Genomic DNA, 22320 nt, shown 5'->3' with positions numbered 1-22320 from the left:
GGAGCTTTTAAAGCAAACTGTTTTTAGGAAGCAGACATGGACAGGTAACTTTCCTCTGAGGCTGAGTTTCCAAGATCGAATGTGGGAACTTTTAAAGCAAACTGTTTTTAGGAAGCAGACATGGACAGGTAACTTTCCTCTGGGACTGAGTTTCCGAGATCGAATGTGGGAACTTTTAAAGCAAACTGTTTTTAGGAAGCAGACATGGACAGGTAACTTTCCTCTGGGGCTGAGTTTCCAAGATCGAATATGGGAACTTTTAAAGCAAACTGTTTTTAGGAAGCAGACATGGACAGGTAACTTTCCTCTGGGACTGAGTTTCCGAGATCGAATGTGGGAACTTTTAAAGCAAACTGTTTTTAGGAAGCAGACATGGACAGGTAACTTTCCTCTGGGACTGAGTTTCCGAGATCGAATGTGGGAACTTTTAAAGCAAACTGTTTTTAGGAAGCAGACATGGACAGGTAACTTTCCTCTGAGGCTGAGTTTCCAAGATCGAATGTGGGAACTTTTAAAGCAAACTGTTTTTAGGAAGCAGACATGGACGGGTAACTTTCCTCTGAGGCTGAGTTTCCAAGATCGAATGTGGGAACTTTTAAAGCAAACTGTTTTTAGGAAGCAGACATGGACAGGTAACTTTCCTCTGAGGCTGAGTTTCCAAGATCGAATGTGGGAACTTTTAAAGCAAACTGTTTTTAGGAAGCAGACATGGACAGGTAACTTTCCTCTGGGACTGAGTTTCCAAGATCGAATGTGGGAGCTTTTAAAGCAAACTGTTTTTAGGAAGCAGACATGGACAGGTAACTTTCCTCTGGGGCTGAGTTTCCAAGATCGAATGTGGGAACTTTTAAAGCAAACTGTTTTTAGGAAGCAGACATGGACAGGTAACTTTCCTCTGGGACTGAGTTTCTGAGATCGAATGTGGGAGCTTTTAAAGCAAACTGTTTTTAGGAAGCAGACATGGACAGGTAACTTTCCTCTGGGGCTGAGTTTCCAAGATCGAATGTGGGAACTTTTAAAGCAAACTGTTTTTAGGAAGCAGACATGGACAGGTAACTTTCCTCTGGGACTGAGTTTCCAAGATCGAATGTGGGAGCTTTTAAAGCAAACTGTTTTTAGGAAGCAGACATGGACAGGTAACTTTCCTCTGGGACTGAGTTTCCAAGATCGAATGTGGGAACTTTTAAAGCAAACTGTTTTTAGGAAGCAGACATGGACAGGTAACTTTCCTCTGGGACTGGGTTTCCAAGATCGAATGTGGGAACTTTTAAAGCAAACTGTTTTTAGGAAGCAGACATGGACAGGTAACTTTCCTCTGGGACTGAGTTTCCAAGATCGAATGTGGGAACTTTTAAAGCAAACTGTTTTTAGGAAGCAGACATGGACAGGTAACTTTCCTCTGGGACTGAGTTTCCAAGATCGAATGTGGGAGCTTTTAAAGCAAACTGTTTTTAGGAAGCAGACATGGACAGGTAACTTTCCTCTGGGACTGAGTTTCCAAGATCGAATGTGGGAACTTTTAAAGCAAACTGTTTTTAGGAAGCAGACATGGACAGGTAACTTTCCTCTGGGACTGAGTTTCCAAGATCGAATGTGGGAACTTTTAAAGCAAACTGTTTTTAGGAAGCAGACATGGACAGGTAACTTTCCTCTGGGACTGAGTTTCCAAGATCGAATGTGGTAACTTTTAAAGCAAACTGTTTTTAGTGTTAAGATTACAGGAATCTTGGATTTGCCAGATTGCCTCTGGTAGACAGGAATAGCACGCTGCCTGGATTTGGAGTGTGGTTAGGAGGCCGTGATTAGACTGTTATTAATGGGATAACCCAAGTTTTTAGTCAAAGTGAAAGAAAAGTGAAGCACTTCGTTTGACTTTTCTCCCTGCGGTTCCTCTTCCATTTTGAGCCTGTTGTTTTTGCCAAAATTCCAAAGAAAAAGTCTACTGTCAAGTGAGCCAAGTACGGTGGCTAACACCTGGAATCCCAGGTCTTTGGGAGGCTGAGGTGGGAGGATCACTTCAGCCCAGGAGTTTGAGACCAGCTTGGGCAGCATAGTGAGACCTCATCTTGACAAAAAATAAAATTGGCCAGGCATGGAGGCACACACCTGTGGTCCCAGCTATCAGGAGACTGAGGTGGGAGGATTGCTTGAGCCTGAGAAGTTGAGGCTCAGTGAGCTGTGATCATGCCACTGCACTCCAGCCTGGGCAACAGAGCGAAACCTTGTCCCCCACAAAAAAGAAAAAACAAAATGGCTGGGCACAGTGGCTCACACCTGTAATCCCAGCTCTTTGCGAGGCTGAGGCGGGTGGATCACTTGAGCTCAGGAGTTTGAGACCAGTCTGGGCAACATGGTGAAACTCTGTCTCTACAAAACACACAAAAATTAGCCAGGCGTGGTGGCGTGCGCCTGTAGTCCCAGCTACTCAGGAGGCTGAGATGGGAGGATTGCGTAAGCCTGGGAGGCAGAGGCTGCAGAGAGCTATGATTGTGCCACTGTACTCCAGCCTGGGCCACAGAGCCAGACCCTGTGTCCAAAAAACAATAATAATAATAATAATAATAATAATAATGGTAAGTCCACTGTCAAGAGAATTTTCTTTGCAGGTGACTACCACTCTAAGGAAACAATTTGAACTTTAATTTTAGGACCTATGTGCTAAAACTGTTAAGAAAGGTGTTAATAATGACTATTCATCTAATTGTCGTATCATTTGTTATATGTAATTCACTTAGCTAAATATCACTTAGAAATTCAGAGTTCTCTTTATTTACAAAAGATTTCAAAAACTTTCCCATGAAGCAGCCCAGCTTTGAAATGAAAAGTTATATATGCAGAAGATTGCCTGTCACACACCAGACAAGTCAATTAAAGGCAGCAGGAATTGCCATATGTCTCAGAATAGGTTGTATGTAACATTCTCAAATCTAGGTGAGATTAGATTTGAGATTAGCTGACTTCAAAGGGAGTCAGCTAGTCTTTTTTTTTCTTTTTTTTTTTTGTGACAGAGTCTTGCTCTGTCACCCAGGCTGGAGTGCAATGGCAGGATCTTGGCCCACTGCAACCTCTGCCTTCTGGGTTCAAGTGATTCTCCTGCCTCAGCTTCCCAAGTATTTAGGACTACAAGTGTGTGCCACTGCACCCAACTAATTTTTGTATTTTTAATAGAGACAGGGGTTTCACTAAGTTGGCCAGGCTGGTCTTGAACCCCTGACCTCAGGTGATCTGCCTGCCTCGGCCTCCCAGAGTGTTAGGATTACAGGTGTGAGCCACTGTGCCTGGCCTCAGCTCGTGTTTTGACTGATAGATGGATGTTTAACACCTCAGCAATGGTCCTTTGATACATATGAATTAGTTATACGAACTTCTCCTAGATTTGTTAGAAGAAAAAGCAGTATCTTCAGGTTTTTGTTTTTTTTTTTTTTTTGAGACGGTGTCTCGCTCTGTTGCCCAGGCTGGTGTGCAGTGGCGTAATCTCAGCTCACTGCAAGCTCTGCCTCCTGAGTTCAAGTGATTCTCCTGCCTCAGCCCCCTGAGTAGCTGAGGCTACAGGTGTGCGCCACCCGCCTGGCTAATTTTTGTATTTTTAGTAGAGACAAGGTTTTGCCATGTTGGTCAGGCTGGTCTTGAACTCCTGACCTCTGGTGATCCACCTGCCTTGGCCTCCCAAAGTGCTGGAATGACAGTCATGAGCCACTGCGCCTGGCCTTAAGTTCTTCTTTTTCAAGAAAGTGAAACCTTCCTTCACAATTGCTATATTGCATTAATTCATTTCGTGAATATTTGAGTGGCCAACAGACGAGGTAAACAAAATACAGATGTGTACCTGCCTCATGGAACTTACGGATTGCAGAGGGAGACAGGTATTAAATGTTCCTGCAAATAAATATGTGATTTCAAAGTACGATAAATACTTTGTAGAAAATAAATAGAGTGTTGTAACGTAGAGGAGAATAAAAGAGAAACACCTTGTGGATCTATTGAGCAAGGAAGACCGCTTTGAAAAAGTGAAACGTTAGCTGAACATTGATAGGCTGTTGCCAAATACAGAGATGTGGGGAGAGCTCGTGAAGGCAGAAGCCATGTGCGCCTGTTGCTTCAGGAGCCCCTCAGTGGACACTGTTGGGGGACAGGTGCTTGGACAGGCAGACAGGATTGTTTTCTTCTAAGTGCTGTAGGAAGCCCCTGAAGGGTTTTAAGCCTGGAAGCGAAATCCGTTTTGTATTTTAGAGGTCACTGTGGCAATTTTTAAATAAATGAATTGTATTCATACTTTCTCTAATTCTAAGTCTATTGCTATTTCCTATGAAGAAAATATACAATATTTAACAATTTAAATAATATAAATGTACTTTGTAAATAGGCAGTTATACTTTGATGAGCTTTGTGGTATTTCTATGTAAAATGTTAAGACAGTGGTAGGAGAACTGAGCTTGGGGTTCATCAGCAATGTTCATTGGCCACAGCTTTGGAAAGACAGGGAGGCGCATGGTGGAACTGAATTACTTTGGACTCTTGAGTCCTAGTCTGCCTTTGGACTTTCAGGTTCTAGGCACAGAGAGAGATGCAGAAGTGTGTAGGTTCTAAAGGGTGTAGAATTTGGAAGAAGGCGATGGGAAGGTAGAAATATTTATGTGAATGTAGGCAGTGTTGGAGCAGGAGAAAGGGAATAGCAAACAGATAAGAAGGGTCAGCGACTTTCAGCAACTTGAACCATTCACTTATTGCCCCATTTGATAACTGTTTTCCTCTCTACCTGCTTGTCTCTGTGCCCATAGATATACTGAAATGCTGAAGTCAAATATGGATTTTGCAAGTAAAATAGTGTTGGAATTTGAGCCTTTCAGTTCATTCTTTTTTGGGTATTATATTGATATATTTCAAAAATTCGCATTAAAGTATAGTCAACTGTGTCCTTTTGTGGAAACAGGTATTGATTTGCCATGCCATAGGAGGGCAGAGGATACATGTCTTAAAAGTAAAAGATAGTGAAGGTACAAAATTACATTTGATATTTTGCGAAGATTTTTCTGTCCTTGAGCAGTATTTGATGGAGAAGTAAATGTTAATAAATATTGTTCTGGAATATAATTTAAAAATTCAATGTCTATTTTGACAGGCCAATAGCAGGATATGCTAACCTGTGTCCAAATATGATCTCTACCCAGCCTCAGGAGTTTATTGGGATGCTGTCCACAGTGAAACATGAGGTTATTCATGCCCTGGTAAATTCTACCGTTACTGTTCTTTCCTTCATGCCCTGATTTTCTGCTTAGTATGTTCTCATTTTTATACATATATTCCATTTTAGGATGATGTAGATTCCTAGGTTCATGTTCAATAAAAATACAAAAATTAGCAGGGCATGGTGGTGTACACCTGTGGTACCAGCTACTTGGGAGGCTGAGGTGGGAGGATGGCTTGAGCCCAGGGAGCTTGAGGTTGCAGTGAGCCAAGATTGTGCCACTGCACTCCAGCCTGTTGATAGAGGCAGACCTTGTATCAAACAAACAAACAGAAAGATTTATAAAGCTTTTTCCTCTTTTAAAATTCTAAGATTGAAGAATTAACGATACTGAAAGGCCTATGAAAGTATATAGATATGGCAGAGCCCTGGGCTGCTGCCACCGTTTTTTGTTTGTTTTTTAAGACCCCATCATGGCCCACTGTAGCCTCAACCTTCTGGGCTCAAGTGATCCCACCTCAGCCTCCCAAGTAGCTAAGACTGCAGATGTGCACTACACTCGGCTAATTTTTTTTTTTTTTTTTTTTTTTTTTTGTGGTAGAGATAAGGTCTCGCTATGTTGCCCAGGCTGGTCTCAAACTCCTGTGCTCAAATGATCCTCCCACCTCAGCCTCCAGAGTAGCTGGGACCACAGGCACGCACCACCATGCCCTGCTAATTTTTGTATTTTTAGTAGAGATGGGGTCTCGCCATGTTGCCCAGGCAGGTCTTGAACTCCTGGGCTCAAGTGATCCCCCCACCTCAGCCTCCCAAAGTGCTGGGATTACAGGCGTGAGCCACTGCGCCTGGCCCTTCGGCTGCTGCTGCTGATAACCGTGTGAATATCCTTATAGGGAGGCAGTAGTAATGACTACCACTTCCTCAAATTAAAGGAAAGGAAATAGTCAGCTAAATACTTTTTTACATGTATATTTGAACACATACGAATGTTTATCTTCCTAGTAATTTTTAATTAAATTTATCTGTTGTAGGCAAGTGTCAGTCTTGGCCATGCATCTCAGTGTGCTGCTTCCATCTTTTCAGCTCTGGTCCAGCTCTTGTTCGGAATTGACACCTGATAGCTGATACCTTCTCAAAAAAGGAAGAAGGGCCGGGCGCAGTGGCTCTCGCCTGTAATCCTAGCGCTTTGGGAGGATTCTTCTATATATATAAGAAGGCCAAAATAACTTTAAAATGCAGACTGACTTTGAGAACCATTTCATAATGTACGCACACACACACCCACACAGCAGACAGGAATTAAAAACACAGCAGTTGCTGCTCTTTATGGTTTTAAAACTCTAATGGTGCCTGGAAATATAATTATAGGACAGTAATTGATGTTTATAGTATTTATACTGAATATAAATGTAAAATATATAATGTGTTTTAGAAAATTTCTCGTTAGAGGCCGGGTGCGGTGGCTCAAGCCTGTAATCCCAGCACTTTGGGAGGCCGAGACGGGTGGATCACGAGGTCGGGAGATCGAGACCATCCTGGCTAATACAGTGAAACCCCGTCTCTACTAAAAAACACGAAAAACTAGCCGGGCGAGGTGGCGGGCGCCTGTAGTCCCAGCTACTCGGGAGGCTGAGGCAGGAGAATGGCCTGAACCCGGGAGGCGGAGCTTGCAGTGAGCCGAGATCCGGCCACTGCACTCCAGCCTGGGCCATAGAGCGAGACTCCGTCTCAAAAAAAAAAAAAAAGAAAATTTCTCGTTAGAAATATTTACCTCAAGTAATTAGAATTTAAAATTTATAAATATGGAACACTAAATTGTTGTTCAATTCCAACGTATGAGAAATTCCTACGGAAGCACTAGTGTGGGGCTTCTATGAACCAGTTAGTATCAGTGCTCTCCTTTGATCTCAGGCCTGTAATCAGCCTTGACATTTTTCACTTGAAGACATTTTAAACTTTTTCTTATAGGGTTTCTCTGCTGGGCTGTTTGCATTCTACCATGACAAAGATGGAAATCCTCTCACTTCAAGATTTGCGGACGGCCTCCCACCTTTTAATTATAGGTATTTTTGTTGTTGTTGTTCTTGCTTTCCTCTTTTAGGAGGGTGCTAAGACTAGAATCTGAGAATCACAGCATATTAGATGCCATAAATAATAATGTCTTCATGGCAAACCTAAGGAAATTGTAGATATTAAAACAACATAGGATATAAGAGGCCATTTTATGGAAAACATAACTTGTGAGATAGGCAATATTACATAATGGTGTAAGTAAGGAGGAGAGAGATACCCACACACAAGGACCATTCTTAAGCTGATAATTTGCAGTGCCTGCTTGCATTGAGGATATTCCTCAAAAGCATCATACCTTCCAGCCAGGCACAATGACTCATGGCTGTAATCCCAGCACTTTGGGAGGCCAAGGTGGGCTGATTGCTTGAGCCCATGAGTTCAAAACCTGCTGGGCAGCATGGCAAAACCCTGTCTCTACAAAAAAATACAAAAATTAGCCGGGCATGGTTGCATGCGCCTGTGGTCCCAGCTACTTGGGGTGCTGAGATAGAAGGATCAGTTGAGCTCAGGAGGTTGAGGCTGCTGTGTGCTGTGATCATGCATCTGCACTCCAGCCTGGGTGACAGAGCAAGACTGTCTCAAGGAAAAAAAAGAGAAGCCTTCCAGTAAAAATGAAGATAATGGAGTAAGACGTTCAGTTGTTACAGATGTAAAGAATTGGATTTGGCTTTAACTGTATTTGGGGAAACTGTTAATCTTGAAGTATGAATGGTAAAGAGAGATTGGAGTGATTAATAAGGTAAAAGCTGTTTATTTTATTTTTTATTTTTTGAGACGGAGTCTCCCTCTGTCGCCTAGGCTGGAGCGCAGTGGCCAGATCTCGGCTCACTGCAAGCTCCGCCTCCCGGGTTCACGCCATTCTCCTGCCTCAGCCTCCCGAGTAGCTGGGACTACAGGCACAGCCACCGCGCCCGGCTAGTTTTTTGTATTTTAGTAGAGACGGGGTTTCACCGTGTTGGCCAGGATGGTCTCGATCTCTTGACCTCGTGATCCGCCCGTCTCGGCCTCCCAAAGTGCTGGAATTACAGGCTTGAGCCACCGCGCCCGGCCAAAGCTGTTTATTTTCTGGCTGGCTTTGTTCACTGCTTATGTGTAAACATTGCCTTGCCATGGAAAAACAGGAATTAAAAATAATTTCTCTAAGGCATGGGTACATGAACAGATACGTGATAACAAATACAACAAAATGTTAATTACAGAATCTAGGTGAGCTGGTTATTGATTATAAGGGTGTTTATTAAACAATTCTTTTAATGTTTTGCATGTTTGAATTTTTTTTTTTATTTGAGACAGAGTCTGTCTCAAATAAAAGAGACAGACTTTTATTTGAAAGTCTGCTCTGTCGCCCAGGCTGGAATGCTGTGGCGCGATCTCTGCTCACTGCAAGCTCCGCCTCCTGGGTACACGCCATTCTCCTGCCTCAGCCTCCCCAGTAGCTTGGATTACAGGCGCCTACCACCTCGCCTGGTTAACTTTTGTATTTTTAGTAGAGACAGGTTTCACCATGTTGGCCAGGCTGGTCTCAAACTCCTGACCTCAGGTGATCCGCTGACCTCAGGTGATTCGCCTGCCTCAGCCTCCCAAAGTGCTGGGATTACAGGCATGAGCCACCACACCTGGCCTATGTTTGAAATTTTTATGAAACAGTATTGGAAAAGAAAACCATCTTTATGTTTTCTGTTGTTTTGCTGAGAATGAGAAATTTATAGGGAAAATGGTAGAAGTAGTCTAGGGAATAAGCCAGAAAAAAAAATGACTTAGGTTACAGGGAAAAATAAAAATTGATGTCCATTGTAATTTTCTATAATAGATAAATATGTTACTTTTGTAGCAGTGCTTTTATGTATGCAGGATAGATTTCCCAAACTGGGATTGCCGATTTAAAATCTGTTTACACTATAAATTTTAATAGAAACTGCCATGTTACATTTTTTTTTAAAAAAGGTATAGCAAAGCACATTCCCACCAGATGTGTATGAGTGCTCTTGTTACCACTTTATCAGTATTGGATATTATAGATCTTTTTTATTTTTTAAGCCCAATTTGATGGATTAAAAGATGGTATCTCATTGTTGTATTTCCAGGACTATAGTGTGGTTTTAGCCATTGGCATTTTCTCTTTGTACACTGCCTATTTATTTTCCTTGTCCAGTCTTTTAGGTTAATTTTCCCTTTCTAATCACGTTGTAGAAGTTCTTTATAAATTAGAGATATTACTCCTTTTACATGCTTATTATAAATATTTCTCCTGGTTGTTTATTTTTTTACTTCATTTATCATACTTTTGCCATGTATAGAAAAGTTTTTAAGTTTTTTATCATTAAATTTATCTTTTTTTTTTCTTTTTTTGAGATAGAGTCTCACTATATTGCCCAGGCTGGTCTCGAACTCCTGGGCTCAGGCAAGCTTCCTGCCTCAGTCTCTCAAGCAGCTTGGACTACAGTCATGTGCCACTGTACCCAGATGTTTTTTTCTTTGTTGCTTAAGGCCTCAAAAGATTGTAAAAATATTCTCCTAAATTTATTCCAGTACATTATTATTTGATTTATTTACATTTATAGCTTCAATGCATTTGAAAATTTTTTTGATTTATGTATTTTGGGATTCTTTTGTAAGGTGCATATATGTTTATAATTGTTATATCTTTATGCTGGATTTAACCTTTTTTTTTTTTTTGAGGCAGGGAGGGTCTCACTCTGTTGCCCCGGCTCAGTGCAGTGGCACAATCACAATCATGGCTTACTGCAGTGTTGATCTTCCCAGGCTCAGGTGATCTTCCCACCTCAGCCTCCTGAGTAGCTGGGACTACGGGAGTGTGCCACCATGCTCATCTAGTTTTTTATTTTTATTTTAAATTTATTTTATTATTATTTTTTGAGACGGAGTCTCACTCTGTTACCCAGGCTGGAGTGCAGCGGCGTGATCTCGGCTCACTGCAACCTCCACTTCCCAGGTTCAAGCGATTCTCCTGCCTCAGCCTCCTGAGTAGCTGGGATTATAGGCATGTGCCACCACACCTGGCTAATTTTTGTGTTTTTAGTAGAGATGGAATTTCACCATGTTTGCCAGGTTTGGTCTCATACTCCTGACCTCTAGCGATTTGCCTCCCAAAGTGTTGGGATTACAGGTGTGAGCCACTGCACCTGGCCTATGTAGTATATCTTTTTATCCTTTTACTTTCCAGCTATTTGTGTTCTTTAGTCTAAACTATATCTCTTGTAGATGTATAGTTAGAGCATGTTTTTAAATTCATTTTCCCAATTAACCCTGTTCTGCCTGCTACAGTGGCTGTCAGGTTACTGGTTTTCACCATGAGTGTGGGCTGTCGGTTTTCAAGGCTGCCCCAAAGCTGGAGAGAGGGCATGGAAACGCACTGCACTGTTCCTGTTTCTACAGAGATTCGTCCATTTTTCATGAATAAATGCTTTCTGCATTGCTATAAATCTTTGATTAATTTCCAAAGTTTAAAAAGTTGATTTCACCAATTTGGGTAGTTTTCTCATTGCTTTCATAGAGGAGAGAAATTTGAGAGATTTTTACTCTGTCATTTTTGCTTATATCTTTCTGGAATTTATTTTTGTATGTGGTGAAAAAGGGATTTAACCTTTTTTTTTCTAAATGAATAATCAGCTTCACAGCACAGTTATTAGATACATTCTACTTTCCCACTAAATTAATATGGCATTTTGTTGGTTATGTTTCCTTATATCCTTGGATATCTGTGAACTTGCTTTCATTTTATCCTGTATGCTTGTCAAAAGGAAGTAATTCGTCATCTTAGCCAAGTGCTAGCTATGTGAACTTGAACAAGTTACTTCATCTCCCTGAACTTTTGTCTCTTTATCTGCAGAATAGTGATGAAAATCTCATAGGGTTGTTGAAAAGATGAAATTTGAAAATATTTATCAAGGCTAGGCCCAGTGGCTCACACCTGTAATCCCAGAGCTTTGAACGGCTGAGGTGGAAAGATGGCTTGAGGCCAGGAATTCGAGGCCAGCTTTGGCAACATAGCAGACCTTGTCTCAACAAAAAATAAAAAATAAATTGAAAAAAATGTTTTGGACTGGATTTCATTCTGTCACCCAGGCTGGAGTGTAGCCATATGAACATAGCTCACTGCAGCTTTGAACTCCTGAGCTCAAGTGATCCTCTTGCTTCAGCCTCGTGAGTACCTGGGACTACAGGCATACACTACCATGCCTGGATTATTTTATTTTATTTTATTTATTTTGTTTTTGAGACAAGGTCTTGCATCTGGAGTGCAGGGGCACGAACATGGCTCACTGCACCGTCAACCTCCTGGGCTCAAGTGATTCTCTGACCTCAGCCTCCTGTGTAGCTGGGACCACAGGCCTGCACTACTGCGCCCAGCTAATTTTTAAATTTTTTGTAGAGACAAGGTCTTCTGGTGTTGCCTAGGCTGGTATCAAACTCCTGGGCTCAAGCAATCTTCCCACCTCGGCCTGCTGAGGTGCTGGGATTACGGTGTGAGCCACTGCACCCAACCAAAAAATTAAATTTAAAAAAATGTAGAAAGGAAAATACTTATCAAGTACTTTGCTTGGACTTGGTACGTAGGAGGTTCTCAATTATTTTAATTTCATATTGATATTTATAAAGACTTTTTACAGTAAATGTAAATATTTTTACATTTAAAATGGTGAATTTTCAATAATAATTGTGTTTTAATTCTGTAATTACAGTCTTGGATTATATCAATGGAGTGATAAAGTAGTTCGGAAAGTGGAGAGATTATGGGATGTTCGAGATAATAAGATAGTTCGTCACACCGTGTATCTCCTGGTAACACCTCGTGTTGTTGTAAGTATTACCAAACTTCACGTCTCATGAGCCATCTGTTCTTTTCCTTTACTGTGGTCCTTTCTTTACTCATCATTATTGTTTAAGAACTTATAATATTTTAGAGCCTATAGTAGGAAAAGTCATTTAAAGGCTGTGCAATAAAGCTACGGGCCACGAGAAATCTGCGGAAATGGAAACTTGTCAATGGCTCTCACGGCGCCTATCCCACCCAGTGCTTTAGGCCAGTGCCTTCTCTGTTGTGATGCCTCTTAGGACCACTGGTACTATTTCTATAATGACTGATCATTTTCTTTGGTGTCTGTGTTAGTCAAGGTTCTCCAGAGAAACAGAACCAATAGGATGTGTGTATATATCATGTATGTATACACAGAGAAAGAATATGAGAGAGGAGGGGAGGAAGAGATTTCTTTTTTCTTTTTTTTTTTTTTTGAGACAGGGGCTCACTCTGTCACCCAGGCTGGAGTGTAGTGGTTTCGGCTCACTGCAACCTCTGTCTCCTGTGCCAAAGTGATCCTCCTACTTCTGCCTCCCAAGTGGCTGAGACTACAGGCACGCAACACCATGCACAGCTAATTTTGTTTATTTTTTTTGTAGTGATGAGGTCTCACTATGTTGCCCAGGCTGGTCTCGATCTCCTGGGCTCAAGTAGTCCTCCTGCCTCAGCCTCCGAAAGTGCTGGGATTACAGGCATAAGTCACCACACTTGGCCAAGAGATGACTTTCAAGGATTTGGCTCACATGACTGTGGAAGCTTGGCGAGTTCAAATCTGATGGGATAGGCCAGCAGGCTGGAGACTCAGGGGAGAGTTGCCCTTGGAGTCCAAAGGCAGAATGACTTCTTGTTCAGGGGAGGTGGGTCTTTGTTCTCCTCCGACCTTCGCCTGGTTGGGTGAGGCCTACCCACATTATGGAAGGTGATCTTTTCTTCAGAGGCCACTGATTGCAATGTTACTCTCATTCAAGAAAACACCTTCACAGAAACATCCGGAATATCTGGGCCAAATATTTGGGTACCATGGCTATTCTCCTTTCCCCTTTTCCTTGACTTTGTACAGCTCTCTGACTTATAAAGTTTTGCACTGCTCTTGGGCTATTTCCCATCTCTGGAAATCTCTAACTAAAGGACAGATAGAACCCAGTGAGCAAGGTTTTATTCTACTGAGCAACTTTTTTTTTTTTTGAGACAGTTTCCCTCTTGTCGCCCAGGCTGGAGTGCAGTGGCACGAGCTCGGCTCACTGCAACCTCTGCCTCCTGGGTTCAAGTGATTCTCCTGCCTCAGCCTCCCGAGTAGCTGGAATTACAGGCGCCCGCCACCAAGCCTGGCTAATTTTTGTATTTTTAGTAGAGACGGGGTTTTACCATGTTGGTCAGAGTGAGACCCTGTCTCAAAAAAAAAAAAAAAAAAAGAAAGAAAAGAAAAAAGGAAATTTCATCCTCCCCTCATCTCATATTCATTCTTTCTCTGTGTGTACATATATGTAGATGTATACACACATCCTATTGGTTCTGTTTCTCTGGAGAACCTTGACTAATACAGACTCCAAATGATCAGTCATTATAGAAATAGTACCACTAATCCTAAGATGTATCACAACAGAGGGAGCACTGGTGACCTCAGGTGATCTGTCTGCCTCAGCCTCCTGAAGTGCTGTGATTACAGGTGTGAGCCACTGTGCCTGGCCAGAATAGATTTTTTGAACAGCTAAAAGTGACAAACCTTTAGTTAGACTAAGAAGATGCAAATAACATAAGAAATGAAAGAGGAGACATTACAGCTGAAACCAGACACACAAAGGATCATGAGAGACTATTATAAACAATTATATACCAACAAACTGTATAACCTAGAATAAATGAACAAATTCCTAGACAAATACAACTTATGAAGACTGAATCATGAAGAAATAAAAAATCTGAACAGACCAATAATGAGTAATGAGATTGAATCAATAATAAAAGTCTGCCATCAAAGAGAAGCCCAGGACCAAGTTCACTGCTGAATTTCACTAAATGTTTAAAGAAGAACTAATAATCCAGTCCTTCTCAAACTTTTCCAAAAAATTGAGGAGGAGGGATTACTTCCAGACTCTTTTTACCAGGGCAGCAATACTCTAATAACAAATTTAGACAAGGCGATAAGAAAAGAAAATTACAGGCTAATATTCTTGATGAGCATAAGTACAAAAATTTTGCAACAAGATACTAACAAGCTGAATTCTACAACACGTTAAATAGGTCATCCATCATGATCGAGTGAAATTTATCCCCAGTGTGCAAGGATGGCTGAACATAGCAAATCAGTAACTGAGAAAGGATGGCTGAACATAGCAAATCAGTAACTGACAGAATGAAGGACAAAAACCATATGATCATCTCAATAGATGCAAAAAAATCATTTCACAAAATTCAGCATCTTTTTATGATTAAAAACTAACCAAATTAGGTCCAAAAGGAAGGTACCTCAGCACAATAAAGGCCATATAAGAGACACCCACAACAAACCTTATACTTATTAGTGAAAAATGGAAAGCCTTTCCTCCAAGATCTGGAACACTCTTACCACTTCTGCATAGTATTGGAAATCATCGCAAGAGCACTCAGGCCATAGAAATAAATAAAAGGCATCCAAATAGGACTGGAAGAAGTGAAATAGTTGCTGTTTGCTGATGACGTGATCTTATATATAGAAAACCCTAGAGACTCCATCAAAAAATTGTGAGGATTAATAAATACAGTAAAAGTTGCAGGATACAAAATCAACACACAAAAATTAGTAGTTTTCTATATACTAACAGAAAACTACCTGAAAAAGAAATCAAGAAAACAGTCTCATTTACCATAGCTACCCCCCGACAAAAAAAACCCAAAATTCTTAGGAATAAATTTAACTGGGGAAGTAAAAGACCTGTACACTGAAAACTAGATGAAATAAATTGACACAATAAATACAAAGGTATCCTGTGTTCATGGCGTAGAAGAATTAGTATTGTTAAAATGTCCATGCTACCCAAAACAGTCTACAGGTTCATTGCTATCCCTATCAAACTTCCAATGTCATTTTTCATAGAAGTAGAAAAAAAATCCTCAAATTCATATGGAACCACAAAAACACCGAAAAGAAAAAAAAAATAAAGCAATCGTGAGCAAAAAGAACAAAGCTGTTCAGGCAGTGTGATGCCTCCAGCTTTGCAGTATTTCAGACTGTACTGCAAAGGAATGGCAATTGGTCAACTGGCAAAGGAATGTTATGGTCCTGGCATAAAAATAGGCACATTGATGAATGGAACAGAATACATTATGATTATTGACTTGATTATGATTAACCAATTATGGTTAATTGATGTTTAATAAAGGTGCTAAGAATACACAATGGGAAAAAGTCTCTTCAATAAATGGTGTAGGGAAAACTGGATAGCCATATGCAGAAAAATGAAATTTGACCTTTATCTCACACCATATACAAAAACCAACTCCAAATATATTAAATAAATTTAAGACCAGAAACTGTAAAACTAGTGGAAGAAAACATAAGGGGACGACTACATGACATTGGTTTGGGCAATGAGTTTTTGGATTGGACCCTAAAAGTACAGGCAACAAAAATAAAAGTGGACAAATGGGATTACATCAAACAAAGAAGCCTCTGCATGGCAAAGGAAACAAAAGTGTGAAGACAACCTAGAAATTGAGAGAAAATATTTGCAAGCTGTACATTAGAAAAGGCGTTAATATACAAGAAATGCAAACAGCTGTGTAAGAATAGCCCATTTAAACAATGGGCCAAGGATGTGAATAGACATTTCTCAAAAGAAGACATGCAAATTGTAAGCAGGTACATGAAAAAATGCTCAACATTACTAATCCTTAGGGAAATGAAAATTAAAAGCACAATGAGATGTCATTTTATGCCTGTCAGATGACTGTTATCAAAAAGACAAAAGAAGGCTCACTTTGGCAGCACAAAAACTAAAATTGGAATGATACAGAGAAGATTAGCATGGCCCCAGTGCAAGGATGACATGCAAATTCATGAAATATTCCATATTTTAAAAAGAAAAAAAAGATAAGAAGTGTTGGTGAGGATGTGGAGATAGTATAATTTAGTACAGCCATTACGGAAAACTGTAAGTTCTTCAAAAAACTAAAAGTAGAATTACCATATGATCCAATAGTCCTTGTTCCATATTTACACAAAAGATTTGAAACCAGTTTGTTGAAGAGATGTTTGCACTCCTGTGTTCAGTGCAGCACTATTTACAGTAGCCACATTACGGAATCAGCCTAAGCGTCCATCAGCAGATGAATGACTAAATAAAGTGTATTCTATACAATTGACCCTTGAACAACATAGGTTGGAACTGCTCAGGTCCACTTATCTGTGGACTTTCTGCCACCTCTGCCACCCCTTAGACAGCAGGACCAACCCCTCCTCTTCATCCTCCTCAACGTGAAGACAAGGATGAAAACCTTTATGAGGACTGACTCCACTTAATGAACAGTGAATATATTCATTTTATTTTCTCTAGCTTTATTGTAAGAATACAGTACGTAACACATAAAATATACAATATATGTGTGAATTGACTATGCAGTTATTGGTGAGGCTTCTAGTACACAGAAGGCTATTAATAGTTAAGTTATGGAGAAATCAAGTTATACACAGATATCGGCGGACTGCACAGGAAGTTGACACCACTAACACAATGTATTCAGCCTTAAAAAGGCAGGAAATTTTGTCATTTGTAACAACATGGGTGAAACTGGAGAACATGGTGCTAAAAAAGGAACAGAAAGACAAATACCTAATGTTTTCACATTTCCTATGTGACATCTAAAACGATTGAACTCCGAAGCAGAGGGTAGTGGCTATGGAGGCTGGGATGGGGAAAATGGTGATGGCCAAAGAGTGCAAAATCACAGACGGGAGTAACACTTTTTTTTTCTTTTTTTTTGAGATATATTGCACAGCGTGGTGAATATGGTTAATAATAGTGTATTGCACAGTTTTAAATTACTGAGAGTAAATTTAAAATATTCTCACAAAAAATAAGTATTTGAAATGATGGCTGTATTAGCTTGATGTAATTATTTCACACTGTATTCATAAATCATAACATCACTCTGTTCTCCATAAATATATAGTTATAACTTGTCAATTTAAAATAAAATAAAAAATTTTAAATTGTTATTGACATGAGTTACAACTGTCAATCATCCTAGTCTATAACATTTTTTCACTATATGGTACAAAAGTGAAAATCTTCAGAGAGAAGAAAAGATGCTAAGAGAAGTAGTAATTTCCTAGCAAAGAAGAGTGTGACTGCATCAAAATATTTAATTATATTAAAAACCATATTTTAAAAAGAAATTCTCTTTTCTCGACGAAGTAAGTCTTTAATGTTAACTTATTGTATTCATGTGATGAAAAGTTTGCCACCATCTTAACAGTGCTTTTGTACCATATTTGTTTCCGATTTTTTTTCTGGTTCTTAGGAGGAAGCACGAAAACATTTTGATTGTCCAGTTCTGGAGGGAATGGAACTTGAAAATCAAGGTGGTATGGGTACTGAGCTCAACCATTGGGAAAAAAGGTTATTAGAGGTCAGTTTGTTTTTAAATTTTACTAGACTTTATTTATTTATTTATTTAATCTTTTTTTTTTTAAAATTTATTTATTATTATTATACTTTAAGTTGTAGGGTACATGTGCATAACGTGCAGGTTTGTTACATATGTATACTTGTGCCATGTTGGTGTGCTGCACCCATCAACTCGTCATTTACATCAGGTATAACTCCCAATGCAATCCCTCCCCCCTCCCCCCTCCCCCCTCCCCATGATAGGCCCCGGTGTGTGATGTTCCCCTTCCCGAGTCCAAGTGATCTCATTGTTCAGTTCCCACCTATGAGTGAGAACATGCGGTGTTTGGTTTTCTGTTCTTGTGATAGTTTGCTAAGAATGATGGTTTCCAGCTGCATCCATGTCCCTACAAAGGACACAAACTCATCCTTTTTGATGGCTGCATAGTATTCCATGGTGTATATGTGCCACATTTTCTTAATCCAATCTGTCACTGATGGACATTTGGGTTGATTCCAAGTCTTTGCTATTGTGAATAGTGCTGCAATACTGCCCAAGGTAATTTATAGATTCAATGCCATCCCCATCAAGCTACCAATGAGTTTCTTCACAGAATTGGAAAAAACTGCTTTTAAGGCTACAGTAGACTTTATTTAATGAAAATAATTCATAATTATGGTAAAAGTTATTCAAACAGGTTATAAACTGAAAAATGTTTAGGTCCCTTTACCCCTTCAGCTCTCCAGATGCACTTTCCAGGTATAATCACTCTTTACATTTTTTGTATATACTTTCATAAATGTTATGTATGTATGTGCAAACACATGCAGAATTGTTTATTTTTTAATGGGTTCACATATTTTTGCAACTTTTTCACTTTTTCCAGGGCACTATAGGTGCTTCTGCTATAATGCAATGTATGCTTTCCTGAAAAACCTTTTTCTTCAAAATTGGACATGAAAAATAACAAGACTTGTAGGAAAAACAAGTAAACAGATCAATAACAGCAACAAATAAGTCATGTAGAACTCTGAGCTCAGTTTTAAAAAGACATTAGATTTTCAATAAATGAAGTCCTGTATCTACTCTAGTATTTTTTTAATTAAAATTTTTATATTTTTTAGAGACAGGGCCTCACTGTGTCATCCAGGCTGGAGTGCTGCAGCTGTTCACATGTATGATCATAGCACACTACAGCCTCGAACTCTTTTGGGCTCAAGCAGTCCTCCTGCCTCAGCCTCCCAAGTAGCTGGGACCACAGGCACACACCACTGCACTCAGCCTGCTCTAGTCTGTGTGTCTCTTTTTCTTTCTCTCTCTTTTCCTTCCTTCCCTCCCTTCCTTTCTCCCTTCCTTCCTTCCTTCCTTCCTTCCTTCCTTCCTTCCTTCCTTCCTTCCTTCCTTCCTTCCTTCCCCTTTCTTTCCTTTTCCTTTTCTTTTTCCTTTCTTTCCTTTCTTCTCTTTCTTTCTGTCTTACTTCACTTGTCCAGGCTAGAGTACAATGGCATGATTTCAGTTCACTGCAGCCTCAACCGCCTGGGCTCAAATGGTTCTCCCACCTCAGCCTCCTGGGTAGCTAGGAATACAGGCATGTGCCACCACACCCAGCTAATTTTCTTTTTGTACTTTCAGTAGAGATGGTTTCACCATGTTGCCCAGGCTGACCCCAAACTCATGGACTCAAGCAGTTCACCCACCTCAGCGGCCCGAAATGTGGGGTTAGAGGTGTGCATGTCCGTGCCTGGCTACTCTAGCATTTCTTTACCTTCAGCATCAGCAGTAATAATAACCCATGGTAGCTGCATGGGGGATTGTAAATCTGAGTATTGAGGATGGGGTAAAATGTACATAGACTTGTGAGAATCATACAGTAAACATTTGCACGCAGAGTCGCTGGCTACACCGAGCAACACATTGTACACAGTACAGCATTTTTGTATTGCTGTGTTTGGCTATCTTAGTATACTTTGTGTTTAGACTTCATCACAAAATAGTCACATGCAGGGAAAATCAACGAACCAATGTGATTCCATGTTATATTGATGCCATTCCCTTATTTACTAATTTCACATGAGCTCATTCACATGGCAGAAACACATGCTTTCACAGAATAAACTGTATTCTTGGATCTACTCATTTTTTCTATATGAATGTAGCATAACAGTTCTGTTAATGAACAATTATGGTTTACATTTTGTATTTTAGAAAATATAATGAGCAACTTATTTATATCTGTGATACCCCAGGATGGGGTTTCAGTTGGTGTTTTTAGGTTCAACTAAGCAGTCAAACCCACAGGACCTAATCAAGCCATGTTGAGAAAAGATTCCCTTAGAGAAGGATATTAGAAGGAACACCCAGCCCGCCAGCACGGTAGAGCCAGGCGTTCCTCTTGTGCTCCACGTGGCAGTGGAGGGGCTGTCATCTGTGCCTCTTCCCCTCCCCATGCAGCTCAAGACCACAACAGACAGATGGGAGGACCAGCCTGGCTGAGAAAGATCATGTCCAAATAAGAACCAGTATCTTTTTAGTTTTAGAGATCTGCTTAAATGGATAGTTGCAGCTTATATACATCATGCCTAAAGTTAATAAAATTATGGAAGGAATGAAATGGATGCTTGTGGTTACTGTCAAAGTAACAATGACGGAAACTTACAGAAGACACGCACATCTCTTCCTTCCATGGGAAATTTGGCTTTTTTTTTTCCTTAAGAAGTGTTCTCAAGTGACTCCCTTAAGAAAGCTGAAGATTGGCCAGAAATGAAAGTTTGTGCCTTTCAGCAGAAGCTCTGAGAGTAGTAATGGCGTCAGTTTCTCTCAAATCAATTTTGTGTCCTTGAACTATTTTTTTTTTAAAGCATGGTATCACAGTACTTGAGATGGCCATCTGGTGTGCAATGGAAAGATTTAAAGAATACTCAGAACTGTCCAAAGATGAAATAAGCTCCGTCAGAGGCAGTGAAGTCCTCATCATTAGGTGACCTCCTGATAGGAATTGTATGATATGAATTAAAATATTGGGTAGATGGTAGAGCTTGATGATGTTTTAGACCTTTCAGGGAAGTCCGTTTACCCCGTGACTCTGTCACACTTGTTTTCATGTTAGCACATGTTTCTGTGATCACAGAGTTGAAGGTTATGAAAACATTTTCAGTGTAATTCAGACAGCCGTTCTCCCTGACCCAAAATTATCTGTGCGTTTGCCCCATTCACCCACTTTGCTTTACCTGGAGAGTATAATATTTCTGTAGTGTTTCTGTTTCCATATAGATTTATCTTCATTCATCACAGAGTTCTAAATGCCAGTTGCCTGCCATTCCAAGGGAATTGTACACAGTGGAAACACTTAGGGCAGAAAGTAGATTTCACTTCAAGGTTCGGTCTAGTCATTTTAAAAGTTTATGTATTTCACCACTTTTAAATGAATGTCTTGTCAGCCTCTCACAGTTGGAATATTTTAAATATATATATCAGAGGAATTACAGAAAGTATTAGGAGTTGCAGAGAATCTCGTTTTCCAGTTAAACTCTGTTGGTGATTTTCAGAACGAAGCGATGACTGGTTCTCACACTCAGAATCGAGTACTCTCTCGGATCACTCTGGCGTTAATGGAGGACACTGGGTAAGACAGCTGTGACAATGGGATATGAATTGTTTATTAAAATGAAATTAATACTGAGCTCATAGCTTAAGAAAATGTTGGCATTTTATGCTGAAGCAAAATATACTTATTAATTATTTGAATCTTGTACAGTTAGCTGTCCATTATTCATACCAACTCCATTCATTCATTCAATAAATACTTTTGTTGGTTGTTTGTTTTAAAATAGGATCTCACTCCTGTTGCGCAGGGTGGAGTGCAGTGGCAGTCTGGACTCACTAATCCTGGACTTCCCGGGCTCAAGCAATCCTCCCACCTCAGCTTCCTGAGTAGCTGGGACACAGGCACGTGCCACTGTGCCTGGCTAATTTTTTGTATTTTAAATAGAGATGGGGTTTTGTCATGTTGCCCAGGTTTTTCACAAACTTCTGGGCTCAAATGATCCACCCACCTTGACCTCTTCCAAAGTGCTGGGATTACAGGCCTGAGCCACCCCACCTGGCCACAATAAATGTTTGAGGCCCCGAGACATAGTAATAATTAGGACAAAATCCCTGATATTATTTGTTTTCGAATAAGCAGAGGCTGAGCCAATATCAAGAAAAGACCAAATAATTTTTAAGTTACTTTTTTTTTTTTTAATAAAACAGTGGAACTTTCAGGTGAAGCCATGAAATACTATTTAGTTTATTTTTTTAAGTAGAGACAAGGTCTCACTATATTGCCCAGGCTGGTCCCAAACTCCTGGGCTCAAGCAAGCCTCCTGCCTTGGCCTCCCAAAGTGCTAGGATTACAGGAATGAGCCACCATGCCTGGCAGAAATACTGTTTTTACATGAAATCTTTTATACAACCCCTACATATCAAAAAAAATTAAAGCTGCTTTAGTAGAAGCATTGTTACCTCTTACTCTTTCTAAGACAGTCTGAGAGAAAATTAGAAAATTGAATCAAATTTGAAAATTAATGGCAGAGGTGCCATTAAAACCATGAAAATTGTTGACACTACCTTCACTGTTGAGAGGTCAAAGAGGTGTAAGGATTTAAACATATAGAGG

The 22320-nt window shown here is 40.1% G+C and overlaps 1 protein-coding gene and 1 non-coding gene across 2 annotated transcripts in view; both read left to right on the top strand.

Annotated features, from left to right (window-relative positions):
- Window positions 1-22320, top strand: part of LMLN (leishmanolysin like peptidase) — a 79146-nt gene that overhangs the window by 26165 nt on the left and 30661 nt on the right. Inside the window, exons 7-11 of the mRNA XM_015132641.3 lie at window positions 5120-5225; window positions 7154-7248; window positions 11962-12079; window positions 17577-17684; window positions 21209-21285. Coding sequence (XP_014988127.1) covers window positions 5120-5225; window positions 7154-7248; window positions 11962-12079; window positions 17577-17684; window positions 21209-21285 — 504 coding nt within the window. The remainder of the gene's footprint in view (window positions 1-5119; window positions 5226-7153; window positions 7249-11961; window positions 12080-17576; window positions 17685-21208; window positions 21286-22320) is intronic.
- Window positions 16028-16132, top strand: LOC114676492 (U6 spliceosomal RNA). The gene has a single exon (XR_003727564.2). It is a non-coding gene; the product is annotated as a U6 spliceosomal RNA (small nuclear RNA).

The sequence above is a fragment of the Macaca mulatta genome, chromosome 2 (assembly GCF_049350105.2).
Source record: "Macaca mulatta isolate MMU2019108-1 chromosome 2, T2T-MMU8v2.0, whole genome shotgun sequence".
NCBI classification, from domain to species: Eukaryota; Metazoa; Chordata; class Mammalia; order Primates; family Cercopithecidae; genus Macaca; species Macaca mulatta.
This window is presented reverse-complemented; position numbering and strand designations above follow the sequence as displayed.